Consider the following 19,106-nt stretch of genomic DNA (forward strand, 5'->3'; position numbering starts at 1 on the left):
CATCTGCGTTACGATCTTGTCTTCCTTTGCTTTACGGTATGTATGATTTACGCAACTTGTAATCTTAGACGCTAACAAGTCTCTAAATAATTAATCGTTTAATTCTCCGAGTGAACCAACGTCCAAGTATGTATTGATGTTTTCAGTTTTCAGTTTTTCATTGTAGCTCACGATATTAGAAAGAGATCTTGATTTAGTATGTGATGTTGACTACATAATGCTAATTTATCAGATCGATGTCAAGTTCTCCCAATTAGTCAATATAATCTCCTCAATTAAATGCTATGTTATCGATAATTAGCTGTTACCTCACACGAGTGCTAAGGTCCGGGGGTACGTGTCACTATAAAACACATGGTTCATTCCCACCACAGCATGCTATGAAATAGAACCAAAGGACAGTGTAAAGGATTACTTTTCTACCACGTTTGTCTGGCTAGGTCATGGACTCATAACGGGCCGGATAGAAACGTAGCTAAATCTAGGTGTGGCAGGGTTTAAAGAGATGGTTCAGTTTCGGTTGAGATGGGACTTCAGGTTTTCAACGTTTGTTTGTTTGTTTGCTTGTTTGTTTGTTTTTGTTTGTTTGTTTGTTTGTTTGTTTGTTTCTCATTATGACTTTTTTTCAGATAATGAGACCCACCTTTTATCAGGGTGGCTTCCTTTCACTTACTTTTTTGATATCTCAGCCATTTCAAAAACCGATTTTCATCAAATAAACTTTGAATTAGTCTTAGAATGGTATGATGCTTTTTAAAGTTTCTTGAAGTGGTTTCTAAGTATCTCACAAAGAGTCAAAAGCTGAGTCCTCACCTCAACCAATACTATCAACCCTTTAATGCTCCATCATAAATTGTAACTTTTGGTCCCCAGACTTTCCTCATTACCTGAATTTGTATGCATTTTGATAACCCCGGGTTCATAACCTGCGCGATGTGTTTGCAATGCATGCATACCCCCTATGTGTTTTATCCTTGTTTTTGATAAACTCGCCATCTTATCTGCTTTCTGGCTCTGCCTGGGATGGCAGCTGTTGATTAATCCAGATTAATTATCAAAATGATTATCAATAACTGTTGTAGCAAATGACTTCTACCGTCATTCTCAGTTTGTCCTTCGAGGGGATCATACTTGGTGGTAAGTCTCTCTCTCTCTTTCTCTCTCTATCTGGTGTATAATATAGTTTTTAATGTCTGATATAAGTCGAGTCATTATCATTATGCGCTGTTAGTTTTGTTTGTTTAGTTTTGTTACCCTGAACTGCTGATTTTCATCCCTCATTTACACAAACGACTTAACATTTAGTAACTTTGCAATGCATCATTGGTGCTGTGTTCAGTATTTTGTTTCATGAGTTATATCATGTAGCTATGTAGCTATGTATAATATGTAGCTATTGGAACCGGTCATTTGAAATGATCATCGAATGTGGATTCCAGCCTATTTATTTCCATATCCAGATATGATTGTATCAACATTTTCTTTGAAACTTACAGAATACAATGGATCAAATTCATATAGAAACAAATATTTCTATCCGTCTTTCTTTGATTAATTAATTGTACTTTGTCGTCGTTTGATAAAGACACAAAAAGACGCGGTGAAAATAACGCTTGAGGTATTTGTATCTTATTCAAAAAAAAAACGCATCTTCCAAAAATGACTATAGATTCTAACATTTTCATGTCTTTACTGCTCCAGTTCCTTTCTTTCGATTCTTCATTCTTGTCAATTCCTTCATATCAGACCAAAGAGGTATGAGCGAATGAAACCTCGTCTCTATACCTCTGCATCATAAGATAATGCTGAGGGTAATTTCAACGTTGTATTCTTCTATACATGAGTTCAGGGCAACATTTTGGATGAGATTTTTTTTTAATCAGATGCCACAGGTAAACATAGGTATATGAATAGGTATACATTGCCTGGTGCCTTCAACAAATGAAATTACATGTTCTGTTCAATTTGCACCAGTCATGCCGTAAATTGTCTTTTTTCTTCGAAACAGAAGATGAGTCAAGTGATTATGAATTCTTTACTCCTGCTGGTTCTTCTGGCGGCGGGCGTGACCGCCGACATCCCGGCTGACAAGCTTGTCGACATCCCGGCTGAGAAGCTTGCCGCCATCAAAGACCGCTTCATCGTCATCTTCGAGGTCGTGATAAGAACATAATGATTAAAAACTTGTGATATAATCATCCCTCACACTCTTAATTTAACCTTAAAGTCCAAAGTTCAAATTTATTTTATTTTCCGTGACAAGTGAACAGAGAAATTATATACAATGTATAGGCAGAACGTATTTGTAATAAGTGCAAAAACGTAAATTGAACGAAAATACATATAGTTAAATGCTTAACCAAAGGAGGAATATATAAGATAAGCTCCTTATCTAAATAATCCACTTCGTTGAATTAAATTATTGTGATTTCATGGTGCTAAAACGGTATGTGGATATCATCACAAATGACTTCATCAAAACAATCGTTGTCATGTTAGAGAAGTTAAAATCAGGTTTGTACACATTTACTTTTGTTGTTTCTCGAACTCACAAAGGACCCTCATCTTTCTGATGTTGACCTTGCTAAAATAACATAAACTTTAAAGTTGCGTGTTAGGATATGTTTACGATTCGTATTCACCCTCTTTTTTTAGCTCTTTCCAGGAATCGAGTCATGCCAAACCTAGAATACATAAAGAGTCATAACTAAAAATGAAATCATAAGGTGAAACATGTTTCTATACAGATGTTGACAACACATAAAACTAGCTCATAAAAAAAAAAATGCTTTTTTGAAAATGATGTCGGCAGGATGATGTGGACGTCGACGAGCTCGTGAGTAGTCTAGAGTTTCAGGCGACATCAATCGGGGGGAAATTCGACGTGGCTTGGAAGTATCGTACGACGGTCAAAGGAATGGCAGTCACACTGAATGAAAGATCACTTAAACTTGTAAGACTATCATTTCAGACATTCTATTTATCTTCTCATCATCCTCTTTCGCACATCTTCGTTTGTTTATTCCTCTTTTCCTCCTGTTCTTATTCTTTTCTTCTTTTGCCGCAACCTTAGCATGCTGGTTACAGCCTCGTTATTCCGAAGGTTCGTTATTCCGAAGGCTCTTTATTCCTAAGATTCGTTATTCCGAAGGTTCATTGTTCCGAATTTCATTTCCGGATTAACTAATCTTCGGAACAACGAACCTTCGGAATAACGCCACAAATTTTCGGATTAACGAACCCTTTTTCATTTTCGGATTAACGAACCTTTAGGTATAGAGAATTTGCGTGTTTCGGATTAACGACCCTTCGGAATAACGAACCTTCGGAATAGCGAACCTTCGGAATAACGAACAGCACCCATGGTTATGAACGACTGCGGATTTAGCTATTACCTCGAAGGTTTCTATTCGATTTGAACATTAGCGTTTCTACTCTGACTTTTAATCATTTCTGTGTTTACAGAAAATAATTTTGTGACATCATAATCATGATGGCTTCTGAAGTAAGAAGACAAAAGTACAACGAGAGAGAGAGAGAGAGAGAGAGAGAGAGAGAAAGAAAGAAAGAAAGAAAGAAGGAAGGAAAGAACAGGAAAAAAGAGTGGGGAATGTAGAAATAGTACAATGAACTTCTGTCTAGTTTATATCTATCTATCTATCTATTGATTTTCTCGACATTATTTGACCATTCACACTAAGTTTGAACAATTCATCATTCGTATACAATTAAGCCTATCCCAGTTAACAAGTATAAGTGCTCTGATAACGATGCAGAAATGTGACATAATATATGGCAGGTTGCGTTGCGTTAAAATTACTCAGGTGTGCCAGAATGAGCAGTAAAAGCAATACTTTAAGTAGATTGGTAAGATAATAATGACTTTTTAAAATTATTATTACGAGACCAAACGAAAGGCCATTGTCATGTACAGATGTGCATTGTTACGTCACAATCAGTAGCCATCGGACGGCGCACTCTTTCTTGCGCGCGTACCAGTGGCCCAAACTTCGCGATCTTAAACTTCTCTATCTTTTGCCAGTCTGACCGGTTTTCTTCGCTGTAAACTTATACTTTTAGCTTTCAATGACATTTATTTTTTCTCTTATTTGCATAATAAGCATGTCAATCATTGCATTTCTTTAAACACTGTAAATTTGCAAAACCATGTCATTTGTATTTTTTTTTTGAAGGAAAATAAAAACAAACAAACAAACAAACAAACAAACAAACCTTTGTCGCCCCTTTCAGATACGACGCATGCCGGGAGTGAGATACATCGAGACGGACACCATCGCCACACTCTTCTCAGTGCCGTGGGGATTGGACCGCATTGACCAGCGAGACCTTCCCTTAAACAACGGCTTTGATATCACAGGTACCATTTTCCCTTTCTAGAATGGGAGAGTTTCGCATTAATCAGTGTAATTCAGTTTGATTCTAGTTTTTACAATAATTAATTCATGTCTTTCTCGTCGATAGTAAGGGCAGGGGATATCAAATTCAACAAGCTACAAATTACGAAGTGATTTCATTGCAAAATCTCCGAATGCTTGTATTTCATTTGCACCAGACCATATCTGTCACTTTAATTCCAACAGATTCAAAAGTCAAAATTTCAAGATTCAAAACTTCAAAAGAAGTGAAAACTACATTCAAAGTGAGAATTACATCACTCCGCAGAAAAGAAATTATATATATGATTGACTATCCAGGTTTGAAATCCTGTAAGTAAATCCAAGAAATATTTTACTCAATTCAAGTTTTTTTTCCAATTCATACAAAATTTTAGTTTTAATCACACATGTTTATAGTCGATACAAATTCAAAGAAAAACAAAATGTGCAATATATTACGACAAAAAATGAATATATTATGAAACTGATCGTTCAAAATAGTCGCGTTAATTGAAAAGAGGGACCCAAGTAAAAGACAAACTTGTAGGAATATAGGCCACTCAATACATGGAACTTACAATAGAATAAATGCAAAGGTACGGAAACACACACTTACAGTTAATACTAACAATTTAGTATTGACTAACGGTTACAATTCGTTATTCCGAAGGTACGTTATTCCGAAGATTCGTTATTCCGATAGTTCATTAATCCGAAAATGTGATAAGATTTGTTATTCGGAAGGTTCATTTATCCGAAAATGAAGTAAGGGTCGTTATTCTGAAGGTTCGTTAATCCGAAAATGACACAAAGCTCGTTATTCCGAAGGTTCATTACGGACCCTATTTCATTGTCGGATCAACGAACCATCGGAATAACGAGCCCTATTTCATTTTCGGATTAATGAACCTTCGGAATAACGAACCCTATTTCATTTTCGGATTAACGAACCTTCGGAATAACGAACCCTATTTCATTTTTCGAATTAACGAACCTTCGGAATAACGAACCTTCAGAATAACGCCACACATGTTCGGATTAACGAACCTCTAGGTATAGGGAATTTGTGTGTTTCGGATCAACGAACCTTCGGAATAACGAACAGCACCCTTTTTGTCAGCTCGCATTTCACACTGATTAGGCTATGTTGATACTAGTTTTTATGGTTTGATGACTAACTAACAGGCACTGGAGCAGGAGTTACGATCTATGTAATAGATACGGGCGTTCGTGACACCCATGAAGAGTTTACTGGTCGAGCACGTCAAGGACCGGTCGACTTTGTTGGAGACGGTGCGAATGTAGGAGACTTTTTACTTTCATTCTTTTTCTCTCCTTAAAGCACAAGTTCACAGTTCGCCTTTATAAACATGCAGATTGAGTGCATACAGCAAAGATATTAGGAGAACACATCGGTGAGAGTTTGAGGAAAATCAGACAATCCGTTGAAGTTTCTGCTCAGTCAGTCACAGGTGGATGAGAAGACTACTGCAGCTTGTGATGTCACATGAAAGATGGAAAGATATAAAAAATATAGAGAAACTTCAACATACTTTCACTTTCCTCACATAGAAAAAGAACACCGGCCTTGCCTCTTTCAGAAGGCAAGGGGAATATTACTCTTAACATACGTCAGTGACAAGTTTTGTGAAAGTCTCTTTATATTTTCCTTGCATCGTTCTACGCACGTGACATCATACACTGTAGTAGTCTATTTCTCATCCAGCATTGACTGTGCAGATACTTTAAAAATACTTATCAATAACTTTGAACGGATTGTCCGATTTTTCCCAAACTTTCACCAATGTGTGTTGCTAATCAAGTGCATTCATCCAATCTACATAACATAAATGAAGATGGACATATCCTTTTAAATTTTGTCATATTTCTTTCCAATGACACACTCTTTGTTTTTGTTTTTCTTTATAGTAGGTGATTGTAAGGACCAACGAATTTATATTTGATTTTATTTTTTCTAATGATCACAAGGCATATTTTGTTTTCACAATAAACCACTATTAAGCTGTGGAGCAACAACCCAGGTCTAACCATTTCGCTTTTATTTTCTTTACCAGTCAAATTGCTAGCCTTTCATTCTTGATCATTCTTGAGTGAAATAAGGAGGCATGTGTAACTATCAAAAAAAAAAAAAAATGTTTCATTTTAGTGTGAAATCATGTTGTTGCTTTTCCCGATGACCGAATTTAGGTAAATGTGTGCATTAATATTTTATTTCAAAATCTCGTGAATCTCGTCTGTGTTTACAAAATACAGATTCATATTCCTATCTTGCCTCAACTTTCATATTTTTTTTAAAGCAAAACTGATGCATTTTGTTGATGCGTATCTAACACGTGATATCTCATCAATCATCTAACGGTTGCTCCATTCAGGGATATGACTGCTACGGGCACGGTACTCATTGTGCTGGAACAGCAGCGGGCGCTATTCACGGTATAGCTCGTGACGCACAGATCGTGTCCGTTCGTATCTTTGACTGTGATGGCATCGGGACGGCTGCTGATGTTGTCGCTGGTAAATATTTGTTTGTAATAATCTGGAACCTTGTTTGTTCTACATGATATGGTCAGACATAAGCCAGTGTTATTATTGGCTTCTTAGCCGGTAGCACTTCTGGGGGGCATTTCATGAAGCAGTTTGGTTGAATATTTTTCTGACAAACTGTTACAAGCTACTTAAATCCTTGCATCTGATTGGCTGAGAGCAAATTTGTCCGACAACTTTGTCGGCCAAAATGCTTCATGAAATGCCCCCTGGATACACTGCCACCTGGTAGGTATCACACGCTTTTCCAGTATCAACGTACCATATGACGTCACAATGACCTAAAGTGACCTTAGCACAAGTATTGACAAAGTTCGGAATTTGATATCCTGCTCAGTTAAACGATATCCTATCGTATCTTAAAATTGTATTTGAAAATGGATTAAAAGCAAGTTACATACTTTGGGCGTTGCCCAATAAGAGAAAATGATACTTGAAGCAGGTTGACATACACATTCCTTCAGCAGCATGAGTACAACTTATGCCCAGTTAATGACGGTAACATTTTGAAAAGGATTTTCAATTGACCTCCAGCCATTGACCACACTACGGCCAATGCTGTCCTGCCCGCTGTCTTTTCGATGTCCTTCGGTGTGGTTGCACGGAAGTCAGTGGACGAGGCTGTGGACAGAGCGGTAGACCGTGGTATCGTGGCCGTAGCAGCGGCCGGAAACTCTGACGGGAATGCCTGCGTCTACTCTCCGTCCCGCAGTGAAAAGGTCAGCAGCAAGAATTGAACGATATTTTGACTGTTGAGTCTTCAGCAATCACACTAACTTTAGAGGAACAGAACCGAAGCAAAATCATCTTACCTTTTCGCGGCCAACAAAGGAGGAAAAGCAATTTGAAGTCTCAATGAATTATGTATTATAAAGAACCATTCTATTGTCGACAAAAATTTGGTAAATGGAGAAAATTAACTCATCATCTCACATACTAATGACCCCTATACTCGATACCGTTAGTCACTACTACTGCCACGCAATAGAGAAGACGATGACTGGGCTGCTACACTATTTTTGCAGATTACAAAAAAAAAAAGATAAAGCCTAAATTACTGCTTCAAAATAGTTCTAAAATGTGAGTTGGGGATAGAAACGACCAATGTAAAATCAATGTTAATGAATAAAATCAATGTTAAGTATTGTTAAATACAAAACGTGAACAATAGTTTTATTAAAGTCGTTTGTAGAATAAATCGTCTACAATTATGGCTTGTTGAGAAAATCAGTGATATCTCCTCTTGTGGCTTTATTGCGAAATTCTTATATGGTAGGATGTCTTACGATATACCTGAACTATATATGCATCAAGTGATAACTCGAACATTTTGTAATCGCTGTGCTCCAATGTTACTGTGCTACCAAATACCATGCCTACTTCTTTTTGTTTTTGTACTTCAAGTAGTTATTACAAAGTAGACTTTACAATCCATGTGTCTATCTGAAATACATCCTACACATTATGTTACAGGCAATATCTGTGGCCGCGTCCGACAGCTCCGACACACGAGCCTACTTCTCTAGCTATGGTGAGTGCGTCGAGATCTTCGCTCCTGGGATCAACGTTGAGAGCGCCTCGCCGTACTCTGATTCAGACATCATCCTCATGGACGGAACCAGCGTTGCGTGCCCGCATGTTGCCGGTAAGACATTAGCCGCATTAACACTGGCCAAAGATCGCGGAGTTCAAGATCTCTAAAGTCTTTTGTCGTTTGTCCACAGTAGGCGCGGTCAGACTGGCAAAAGAACCAGAAGTTCGAGATTGCGAAGTCTTCGCGATTTTTGGTGGTCCGTTCACACTGTCAGGCAAACTTCTCGATATTTGGATTTTTGGATCGAGAAGTTTCGGTCACTGGTGCTACATGTAGTGCACAAGAAGGAAGCCATATGCCGTCTGACAGGTATGAAATGATTGTGACGTAACAATACACACAGGTGCATCCCATTGAGACACCAACCATCGATCGATGCCGCAAGCAGGTGGTGGACTAATCACGTGACAAACTTAGCGCAGTTTAAGTTGCGAACTTTCAAATACATTGTATCCCTAGTTTGAGCGGGAAGTCTCTTGACAAATTTCCTCGAGAAGGTTCGCGGGAAGTTTGCGTTAACACGGGCAAAACTTCGAGATCTTAATGTTCGCGATCTTTTGCCAGTGTGACCGTGGCTGTTTAGTAGGCACGGACATGCCAGAGAATATTCTATACTAGAATTTCTAGTCACTATTCCCCGACTCGCTTCTTCAACATCAAAATTATAGTAATGGTATTGCAGTATCCTTTGTGATAAGATTGTGCTTTATTAATATTGTGTGTGCGCGTTTGCGTTTATTTTACTCTTTATCTGATATCAATACTTATTATTTTTTTAACCATCTACCAAATATTCTTTTAATGCAGTCGTATCTTCGAATTTTTTTTAACGATGTAATCATCTTGCGCAATTCAGTCTTTTGTTTGCGAGATATGAATATTTCAAGAGAATTTTATCTATCTACCTGCATCTACCTACCTACCTATCTATCTATCTTATATTTCTATTTCACAGGTAGTTTTGCCAATATCTTACACCCAGATTCTTTGTGTGTTCATGAGAAATGGACGCGCTTGTCGAATCCCAACTAAGCTTTTGTTAGTGGCTAAATAGTTGCCACACGGCCGGTGATATCATTTTGATCATTTAGAGTCTCTTTGCTCAATCTGGCGCATTGTTGTTATTTTCTTTAAATTTTGATGTTTAATTTACTATTTCCCTGAAAGTGACATCCTTAAAGGCGTTACAAACACATTGCATATGGATTGTTGACAAAATCTTAGTTTTACGACAGGGTTCATCCCTTGTTTATTGCACTATTAACTTTGGTCATAAATTTGGTCATGGATTTGGTCATTAACTTACCTAGATTTTCATAAATCAAAGAATTTATGTTCCAGTATAACAACTCTTCCATTTCTCTCTCTCTCTCTCTGTCTCCTTCCCTCGTTGTTGTTGTTTTTTTTTTTTTCACCAGGTGTTGCTGCCATTCACCTTGGCAACGGTATCCCGGCAGCCGATGTCCGGAAGCAGATCATAGACAGCGCCACCAACAACAGACTCTCTGATACCAAGACGGGAACTCCCAACAAACTCCTGTACATATGAGACTAGATTTCCCCTTATCAATCTGCCTCTATTCTCTACCATAGAAGTACAGGTTTCAGAAATAAATTTTTCCCATTTACTTTTAAACCTATAAAAAGTGTAACTTTTTTCCTGTTTACTTTTAAACCTATAAAGTGGGTGATTTTATGATGCATTAACAGTAGGTGTTTGAAGTTTTAATGAATGTGTAGTACTAAGCCATGATTAGATTTTGTGATTTTTAACAATTTCTCATCAGCGGTGCTTGCGTCTTCTGGCATCTTAATATTACCACAGCATGACTGTGTTGTAAAAAAAAAAAAAAAAGAATGAAAATGTGACTCTTCATACCTTATCAGTTTATTCCATATTTTGATCAGATTTTCCCTCTGTGTTCTTCAAAATAAAACACTGAATAGCAAAAAGAGATTTGTTTCTATTTGCATTTCATGATCTATTGCTGTCTACATACACACACAAACTTACGCACACATACACTTTAGATACATACAACAGTATACATATTCATATATCTTTATAATTATGTGTGTGGTGTATTTACATATATGATATATTCATATATACCATATTTTTGCCTACACCCATAAAAATCCAGTGTATCGTCAACTCATAAGAATATTTCAACTACAAATGAAGAGTTTGTTCGCAAAAACCGATAAGTCCATATTTAAATTCATGAAATTCTTCCGTCGAGATGTTTTCATTGCAACTGATTGACAAATTGCCCTACATCGACGTAAATAAGCACTGAATTGATTAGTGTTTTAGTAGTAGCCATGATAAAAAATCATGGGCTATAAGGATTGGAACCAACACTTGCTGTCGGGCGAAAGCTCGGTGGTCTAGTGGAGATGACGCCTGTCCGGTGATCGGGAGGTCGTAGGTTCGAATCCTGCTCGAGTATGTACGCCCATGATTTTTTATCATGGCTACTACTAAAACACTGATCAATTCAGTGCTTATTTACGTCGATGTAGGGCAATTTGTCAATCAGTTGCAAAGTCCATATTTGCTAAATGGAGATATTTACAATTAAAGGTCAAGAAAAATAAAGGGAATAATAAGAAAATTTTTGCTTCTTTTGACCATAACTTCAAAAATGTACCTTTATATGTAATGACCAATATATCATTAAAAAAGTATTATTTTGTACTTTATGACAGACACCATAATTTAAAATCTTCAAAAATGGACTTATTGGTTTTTGCAAACTCTTCAAATACATATATAAGTATATATATATGAATATATATATAAACATATATATATTTATATTTAAAAACACATAATTTTCTCCATAAAAATCCAGTGTATAGTCAACTCATAAAAATATTTCAACTACAAATACATGTATATATGCATATATACATATATATATGAATATATATATGTATATATGCATATATACATATATATATGAATATATATATGTATATATGCATATATACATATATATATGAATATATATAGATACATATATATATATAAACATATATTTTTACATTTATATATATATATATATGTAATTTTCTATATAAAATGGGTACATATCACATATGTACATACACACGTACTGTACATACCAACAGACAAGCACACAAGCATAAAGAGGAAGTCCCATCTTCAAATGTAATGAGGAAAACACAGAGAGAAATGTCCTCTTTTTTTAAGTTCTGTCATATTTAAAGTTTTATTGCTTGTAGAACTAACAAAATGTGACGTTCACGTTCTACCAGCACGCTATAATAAAGGGTCACAGTCCATTCACATCTGGCGTCCAGTCTATGGCTATCCTCAGCCTCTGGACATGGTCAATATACAATTACTCCTCATTATCTCTCTCTCTTCTCTTTTTTTTTAAGAAAGCCGGTCAGTTTCTCACAGGCCTTAACCTTTTTTTCTTTTCTTGATCATATATATATTTCTATACATAAATTACATACAATATATGCTCTTTAAATACCATATTTACGCCTACACCCATGTAAACTCAGTGTATAGTCAACTCATAAAAATATTTCAACTACAAATACATTTGAATTCGTACAAGGTCATTTAAAGGAGGTTATAAAACATCTGGCTAGATTTCTCAATGAGAGGAAGGTAAAATATAATCATTGTTTTTAAGTCACTACCTCCACACATTCCACAATCCATGGCCAAGGTTGCATATCCCACCCCCTACCAACCTCCCCAAAAAAATAAGGAGAAAAAAAAAATCACTATTACTGTCTTTGTCAATACTTGTCATCAACATTATCATCTCAAATCAAGAATACAGAATCTGACAACACAGGCCATTCCATCAAGGGATAATTCATGCTATCAAATTCTTCGACAAAATTCCCCCAACCATGATGGTATGAAAGCTCCAGCTTGCACCTCTCATATTACTACTGTAAACATCGCCTCCCCGACAGCTATCCAAGTTAACCCTTAAAGTGCCGATTGGTACTGACAACACTACAGCACTGCATGCACTCTTCAAAGTCTCCGGCACACAAAGGGTTCACTGTGAGTAAATTGGCCCCAACTCTTGCACGCTAGAAATCCCTTAAACCGCTGTAGTTCTCGACACATTTTTGGCTACAAATCCGTACTTTGGTCAACACCTGTTTGGTTGCATCCTATATCCTTTGAGGGTGTACCCCTGACAATGAAACTATCTTGGCAGGAACTGAAATGTCTCATTAAACATGCAGATCAATCATGAGCTACATGTTTGCAAAGGAGAAACAAAAGTCATACAGTCAGACATTAAGGAGCTTTAGATTTTCGCGACGGGGACGTTCAGAGGAAAATAACATGTTCTGCTCATGCGCAAAAACGCGCATCAAGTCGATCAATTTTCACGTCTGCTCAATTCACGACGTAGAGAGCCACTTCATGCATCGATCATATGGGGGGTGCCATTTTATTTTTTATAGGTTGCGTCCCACCGTAATCTAAAGCTACTTTTCTGCAGCACCCAGGGGAGAGGAGAACGTCCAACGCATTCGTCGTTTCAAACGTCCACGCTGCAAATCTAAAGCTCCCTATTATTCTGAAGCAGACGACGCTTAACAGTCACTAGTATTGTCCTTTGTTATTGTTTTGGTTGTGGTGCATCTTTCCTTTGAAAGGCAACAAAGTCTAGTCAACACTTCACATAGCTGAGGGTAGCAGATATTGTTCGAGAAGAACGAGGCATTTTGACGTCTTATTCAGCACCTTTCATCAAAAGATGTCTGGCCTTTAACTAGGGACTCAACGGAAGAGGGGATTATTGCCAGGCATTCATGTTTAATTTTACATTCCCATGTGGCAAAGTGTCCAAAATTAAAGCCTCACTCCAAAATATATATAACATTATGTGACACTTAAATCCATTCTGTATCAAATAATTCTGTGCATATTTATAAGCACCCCAGCCAATGATACTACAGGGTCTTGTACTCTTTGGCGTGAGCCTATCATTTGAACCTCCACTTACAGTATTAACTGGATTTTACATGAATTACATCTGTGTGTAATAACATCATATTGGAGGGTATGGGTTTACCACCATAGCTTCAGCCACGCATACTTGACTACAGCCACCAACTCTATACCACGTTCGGCCTCATAAGTTTCAAACTCTTACTCTACCCCAGTGCATAATCTTGATTACGGATGCTTTACTTTCAACCCTCAAAGGCACATAAACAAAGGGATGACCGAAACACATTTTATAATAACTTCACTTGCTTTTCAAGCAACCTGCATTCACATCAATTCAGAGCTTTAAGTGTTGCATAACCAGGGGAAAAAAAATAATCAATCATAACACCATATCTACTGAGTAATAAAGAAACCGACTGAGTTGCATGTATTTTGCCCGTACAAGGCTACATTCGTTTGCAATCAAATCCTATACTTGGCTGAACCCTTTGGCCAAATGTGGGTATTCTGCAGTTTCATGAACGCTGGCAACCATGGCAAATGGTTGTTGCTACCATGGCAAAAGTGCAAACACCACTTCAGAACGAGACGCTGGCTTAAAAGAAAAGTTGAGGTCTATGATTCCTGGTCTTGATCTGAGTGTGTTGAGTGTATGGATTCATACATTACCCCCCACCTCTCTTGTTTTTAACAACATGATTCTTTGGCTCAACTACTGCAATGAACTGTTAGATTACACACGAAAATGAAAAATAAATAAATAAATGAATAAAATTTGTAATACTTATCCCAAAACAGAATACAGACAGCTTTGTGTAGGACTTTTCATGCACAGAGAACAAGCTATCTATCCACAGAAACTTACACATAGCAACATTCTTTCTGAGATGAACTCTTACAAAAACAAACAAACAAACAAACCATGGAAGTTCATAATGCCTCCCTCTCTGGCAAAATTTTCTATGGTCCAATAAATACAAGCTTCATTGGCTTTATGCAGTACCCAGAGGGCTGCCAACATTCCTACATCAGAGTAAGGAAGGATAAAAGGGGCAATCAGGGAGATACTTGTGTGCTACATGCGTTTTGATAGGAAATTCTGTACTTCCCCAAATTAGACTTTCACATTCGCTGGCAAGGACACGAAGAAATATTGAAGTTTTCAAGGAGCCTCTTATCAGATCAAGGAACTTGGCAATGGACGATATTTCAAAATTGGATCTTCCTTTCCACCATTAAACAAACACCCATGTCTGTATCTCTGAGATGAACACAGAATATCAATGTTCTCCTAGCTCTGTTTGCTTGTTTGTTTGTTTTCTACTGCTTTCTGCTTTCTGAAACAAAGCGTACATATACTTTGAAAACATCTCAAAAAATATCACAAAGCATAGCATCCAAAAGATGCACAAACAGACAGCAGAGCCTCTAGTGTGTCCAAAAGTTCTTCACAGTAACTAGTTAAAGAATGTGATATAGGAAGAGATGTTTTAAATAAACCATGTAGTATACACGATGCATTTCTATTTGAAAAATGAAGAGGGGAAAAAATCTGTCCAACTGCAAGGTTGCAACTAATGCACATGGAGAACATGGAGAATAAAAATAGAAGGAAAATATGTCAACATGGCTCTGTAGCTTTGACTAGAACTCTTATTATGTAGGTGAGAAAACAATTCAGTCCATAAAAACCGCATTGTTCCGTTCATAGAAATTACAAATCCCCGGACCAGTTTTCTGTCTGTAGCATCCTAGAGTGTGGCAGGGGGATGAAAGCAGCCTTTCTGTAAAACTGAATTCATATTCGTCCCTACCATAAGGCCATCAAGAGCATTGCAGGTGGGGGGTGGCCCATCCCTGGCAGTTCTCACCAATGATGTCTTGGTTCTAAACACACTCCAAGTCAAACTATAATACGATGGATTTGAAAATAATCATCAGAGACTCCAACCCAAAGCACCTCTTAAATGGACTATTTTCCCACCTGGACCCTCCAGCAAACTAGAGACTCGGCTCTTGTGAACATGTGATCAATACTATGTGACATGACACTCCTTCGTGTAAGGGTCCAGGGCCCACTGAAGGATCCTGGACAACTTAAGGGCCGCTTACAGGCCCACAGCAAGTATGAGTGAACATGCATTAGTTTGAATCAGTTTTAAACTCAATTCTATGCATGGTACAAACTGTAGCAGGATGATAAATTCTAGGATTAATGCAGTTCTATCTAGATCCTTTCCCCCATCCTATACCACACCCTAAACTCTACCTTCACCCCACCCACTCGCCCCACGATCCTTTGCAATCGAGACCAACTACCCCTTCCAAGGCAGATACGGCCATTTGGTAAGCTCAGCGAATAACTCAGCAGTACACACAGAAAGACGAGTTTGCCAGTGAAGGAATCTCACGAGTAAGTTACATGACACCACAACATGAAAACAGAATGTAGAGCTATAAATAGATATCAAATTACAGCAGCTTTCACTGTGATACAAACCAGCTGATGGTACTGTGACTGTATTAAAAGCCTAACCTTTTCTTGTTGGATATGTCAAGGTATCTTCATAACATGTAAGTAAAACTGGCACATTGAAAATACAGATGGTATTAAGTGCATACAAAACAGGATTTGCCTCAAATCGTACATGGTCTACTATGAGCTGGGTACACGCAATGTTTGAGCAGAATATGAAAGTTTATCATATACATTCAGCTGCCTCATATTATGCACATGCCTGCAGAATATCTTCAGGCAGATGAGATGGAAACCGAAGTTTGCCTGATGTATGAGATTATGAAGAGAAGTCTCTTTTCTCATCCTTTTCTTTACTCCTATTGGTCATTTATGATCCCAATGTACTTTCCGTAAGCTGTTTCATCTTGTGTGAAAAATACAGGAGAGATCTCGGCAGCAAAATGGCTGATTTCCTGCAGTTGGTAAAAAATTCCTGCTCTTGGTAAATATGCCACTTGACCATGCCAGACTGACTACTGTTAATCAGATTCAAAGTCCCCAATAAACAGCATCAAATGCTCTTTATAACAAGCAAAGTTTAAAACACCAGATTGGCACTTGACTCCAAACATTGCCTGAGACATTTGCATAATTATTCCTTTTCTAGCTCCTTTGTTTGTTCGTTTGTTTTTGTGTGTGGTGGTTGTTGTTTTTTCTTTGTCCATTGTGTCAAAGTCGATCATAAGCCCTGTCTGTTGTCTACAAGCATGCCTGACAAACTTCCAGACTCTATCGATACAACCAAAAAATTCACAAATTAATAACATCCACTGGACAAACAGCAGTGGTAAGCCACGCCTAAAAAGCTTCTATCCAATTCAATCATGATCGAATGTTATCTCGCTTCTCAAAACTCATGGGACTGTTAAAAATCCAAGGTGCTCATTTTCTGTTCGGTGCCTATCCCTGTATCCCATTCAGAAAACGAGATGCAACGGCACCACAGGCCACAAAGTACCAACTGAGAGAAGTCAGTACTGTACATCAAAGACTGGTAGGCATCAATTTTGTTACACTTTGGAAAGTTTTGACTTGATACCTATGTCCATATTAACGTGTGGCACTATAGTAGGCGACGGGAAAGACACTGCTGTCGGGGCGTATATTTCCTTAATCCATAATCACAGATTATTGGAAGCACTTTCTCTAGAAGATTTAGATGGCTGTTACAGATAGGGGGAAGGTGAATGCCCTCCGTTGAGTATGCTGCTAAAGCACAGCTAGTGTAGCAAAAGGCAGTTAATGCAGCAAAGCTGAAAACAGAACCCTTGTGAATTCTTTCGATGACTTTATTGGCACTTGGTGATCAGACTGCAATGCATTGTGGGACAAGTCTGGGCTCCTCATGAAATGACAAGTTAGCCTACTACGGAGCTGACATACGTGTAGACCACCGCCTCAATCTCATCGCTGACCAATAATGTACGATGGTTCTAATTATCCTTATCTCACTTTCCCGCACCATGTATGGATTTCATCTCTCACCAATAATATAAAATATGCCTGCTTAACATGCTAAACTGTCACAAGAATCTGGATTAATTCATTCTAGGAGTAAGGAATAAAAAAATAACTATCAGAGGAGATAAATACACAAAGAGTATACCTGCTGAAACGATAGTGAAATGAGGCGAGGGAGGTGGGATGCAAATTACACTGGTATCGAAATGAATGGACTAGCCTTATAATTTCTGTGCCTTTAAGGGTAAGGACAAATTTTTGCACTTTTGCTAGATTTTACTGATCAACTCACAACTCCCTGCTCTATCATATGAAAGCTCAAATTTCCCTCTACACTTCTTGCAGTTCATGAGAAAATGTACAAGGTGAGGGAGGTTATGAAAGATGCACAAAGCATATTGGAGCTTGTGCGTCGCAATTACTTGCATAATTGAAATTATTACCCATAACCACATATAAAAATCTATAAGAAAAGAAAATATGCAAATGGCAGTTTCTCTTAGAGCATAAGATTTGAGGGGAATGGTGGGTTTTAGATTTTGACATAGTTTCAGGAGTTTCACTCAGTTAATCGTACTCAGTAGCACACCAAATATTAATTATGCACCAGTCTTCATTGTTACAGAAGTAAAACGTGCAGAACAGGGGTAAGATTAAAACAAACAATACAAAAAAATAACAGATGTGGTATTCACAGCCATGGACACAGACAAAAAAAAAAACATCTGACAATTGCAACTGCCCCTGCAAAGTTCAATTCTTTTCTCTCTTTTTTTTTGTCACATCCTTTCACTCAAAATTCCATAGCACCAGTGACCACATACACAAAGTTTTTTTTTCTCTGATTTTTCCTAGAAAATGACCTTGGTAAACTGCAGGAAAGAAGAGACATATCTTTAGAACCAAACAAACAAACAAAATCTATAATGTAGAAGCACAAAGGAAAGACCCTTTTGTGACATCAGGTCCACAGAAATAACTTATTGATTTAGACGCCTCAACTAGATCTCTGTCAGTTACTGTAAAATGTGTCTTTAGAAGAACCAAAACAGAAACTTACAACGCTACGAAAAATATGTCACTGATAATTGCAAACTTTTGACATGGATATCTCCACATTCCTCATAAATACCAACGGAGACTGTTCATTTCACCATCAGAGGCAGAGACACCATTCACTCCTGACTAATTGTGAGATGCACTCTTAGAATGCAGACAGAGTTTAGAGAAGCACGACGGTCATAGCACCTCTGCCGATTCACACATCACTCAACACAACTCTGCGTCAACAGACATCATACTCAAATAGTGGCCTATATCCTATATATAACTTAGAGATAAGAAGTACTAGGATATTCAACAAAAGAAAAGGTGATCAACCACCATGATTTTTGACAAGAAGGCCTCTTTGTTACAAGGGTGCGTGGAAGCTTTCTCTTCCAGTGCTACGTTTGAATACATCATTGGCTTTTATGAGACCTGCTCAGTCACATGATTGATCACATGGTTGATCACAAGATGCCGCCACATGATGGCACACCCATCGCAGGCATCGACGTCGGCACAGAGAGGAGGTACATCACATGACAACGGGGAGACTCC

General features: G+C 37.7%; 1 protein-coding gene across 1 annotated transcript; it reads left to right on the forward strand.

The window, feature by feature from the left end:
* The first annotated feature begins 2,026 nt into the window (after positions 1-2,026).
* LOC139719964 (aqualysin-1-like) lies at positions 2,027-10,105 on the forward strand. The gene is made up of 8 exons (XM_071631344.1): positions 2,027-2,155; positions 2,813-2,953; positions 4,252-4,378; positions 5,583-5,698; positions 6,791-6,932; positions 7,497-7,681; positions 8,436-8,607; positions 9,975-10,105. The coding sequence occupies exons 1-8, from the start codon at positions 2,027-2,029 to the stop codon at positions 10,103-10,105; spliced, it is 1,143 nt and encodes a 380-aa protein (XP_071487445.1).
* Positions 10,106-19,106: the final 9,001 nt, after the last annotated feature.

The sequence above is a fragment of the Diadema antillarum genome, unplaced genomic scaffold (assembly GCF_040938485.1).
Source record: "Diadema antillarum isolate AM-2024a unplaced genomic scaffold, OU_Dant_1.0 scf00000117, whole genome shotgun sequence".
Classification (NCBI taxonomy): Eukaryota; Metazoa; Echinodermata; class Echinoidea; order Diadematoida; family Diadematidae; genus Diadema; species Diadema antillarum.

Bases quoted from the DNA above. Each gene is read 5' to 3' on its own strand.
- LOC139719964 (XM_071631344.1), top strand. From the start codon at position 2,027: ATGAATTCTTTACTCCTGCTGGTTCTTCTGGCGGCGGGCGTGACCGCC. The intron at 2,954-4,251 runs GTAAGACTATCA...CGCCCCTTTCAG, and splicing joins ATGAAAGATCACTTAAACTT to ATACGACGCATGCCGGGAGT. The intron at 7,682-8,435 runs GTCAGCAGCAAG...ATTATGTTACAG, and splicing joins CTCCGTCCCGCAGTGAAAAG to GCAATATCTGTGGCCGCGTC.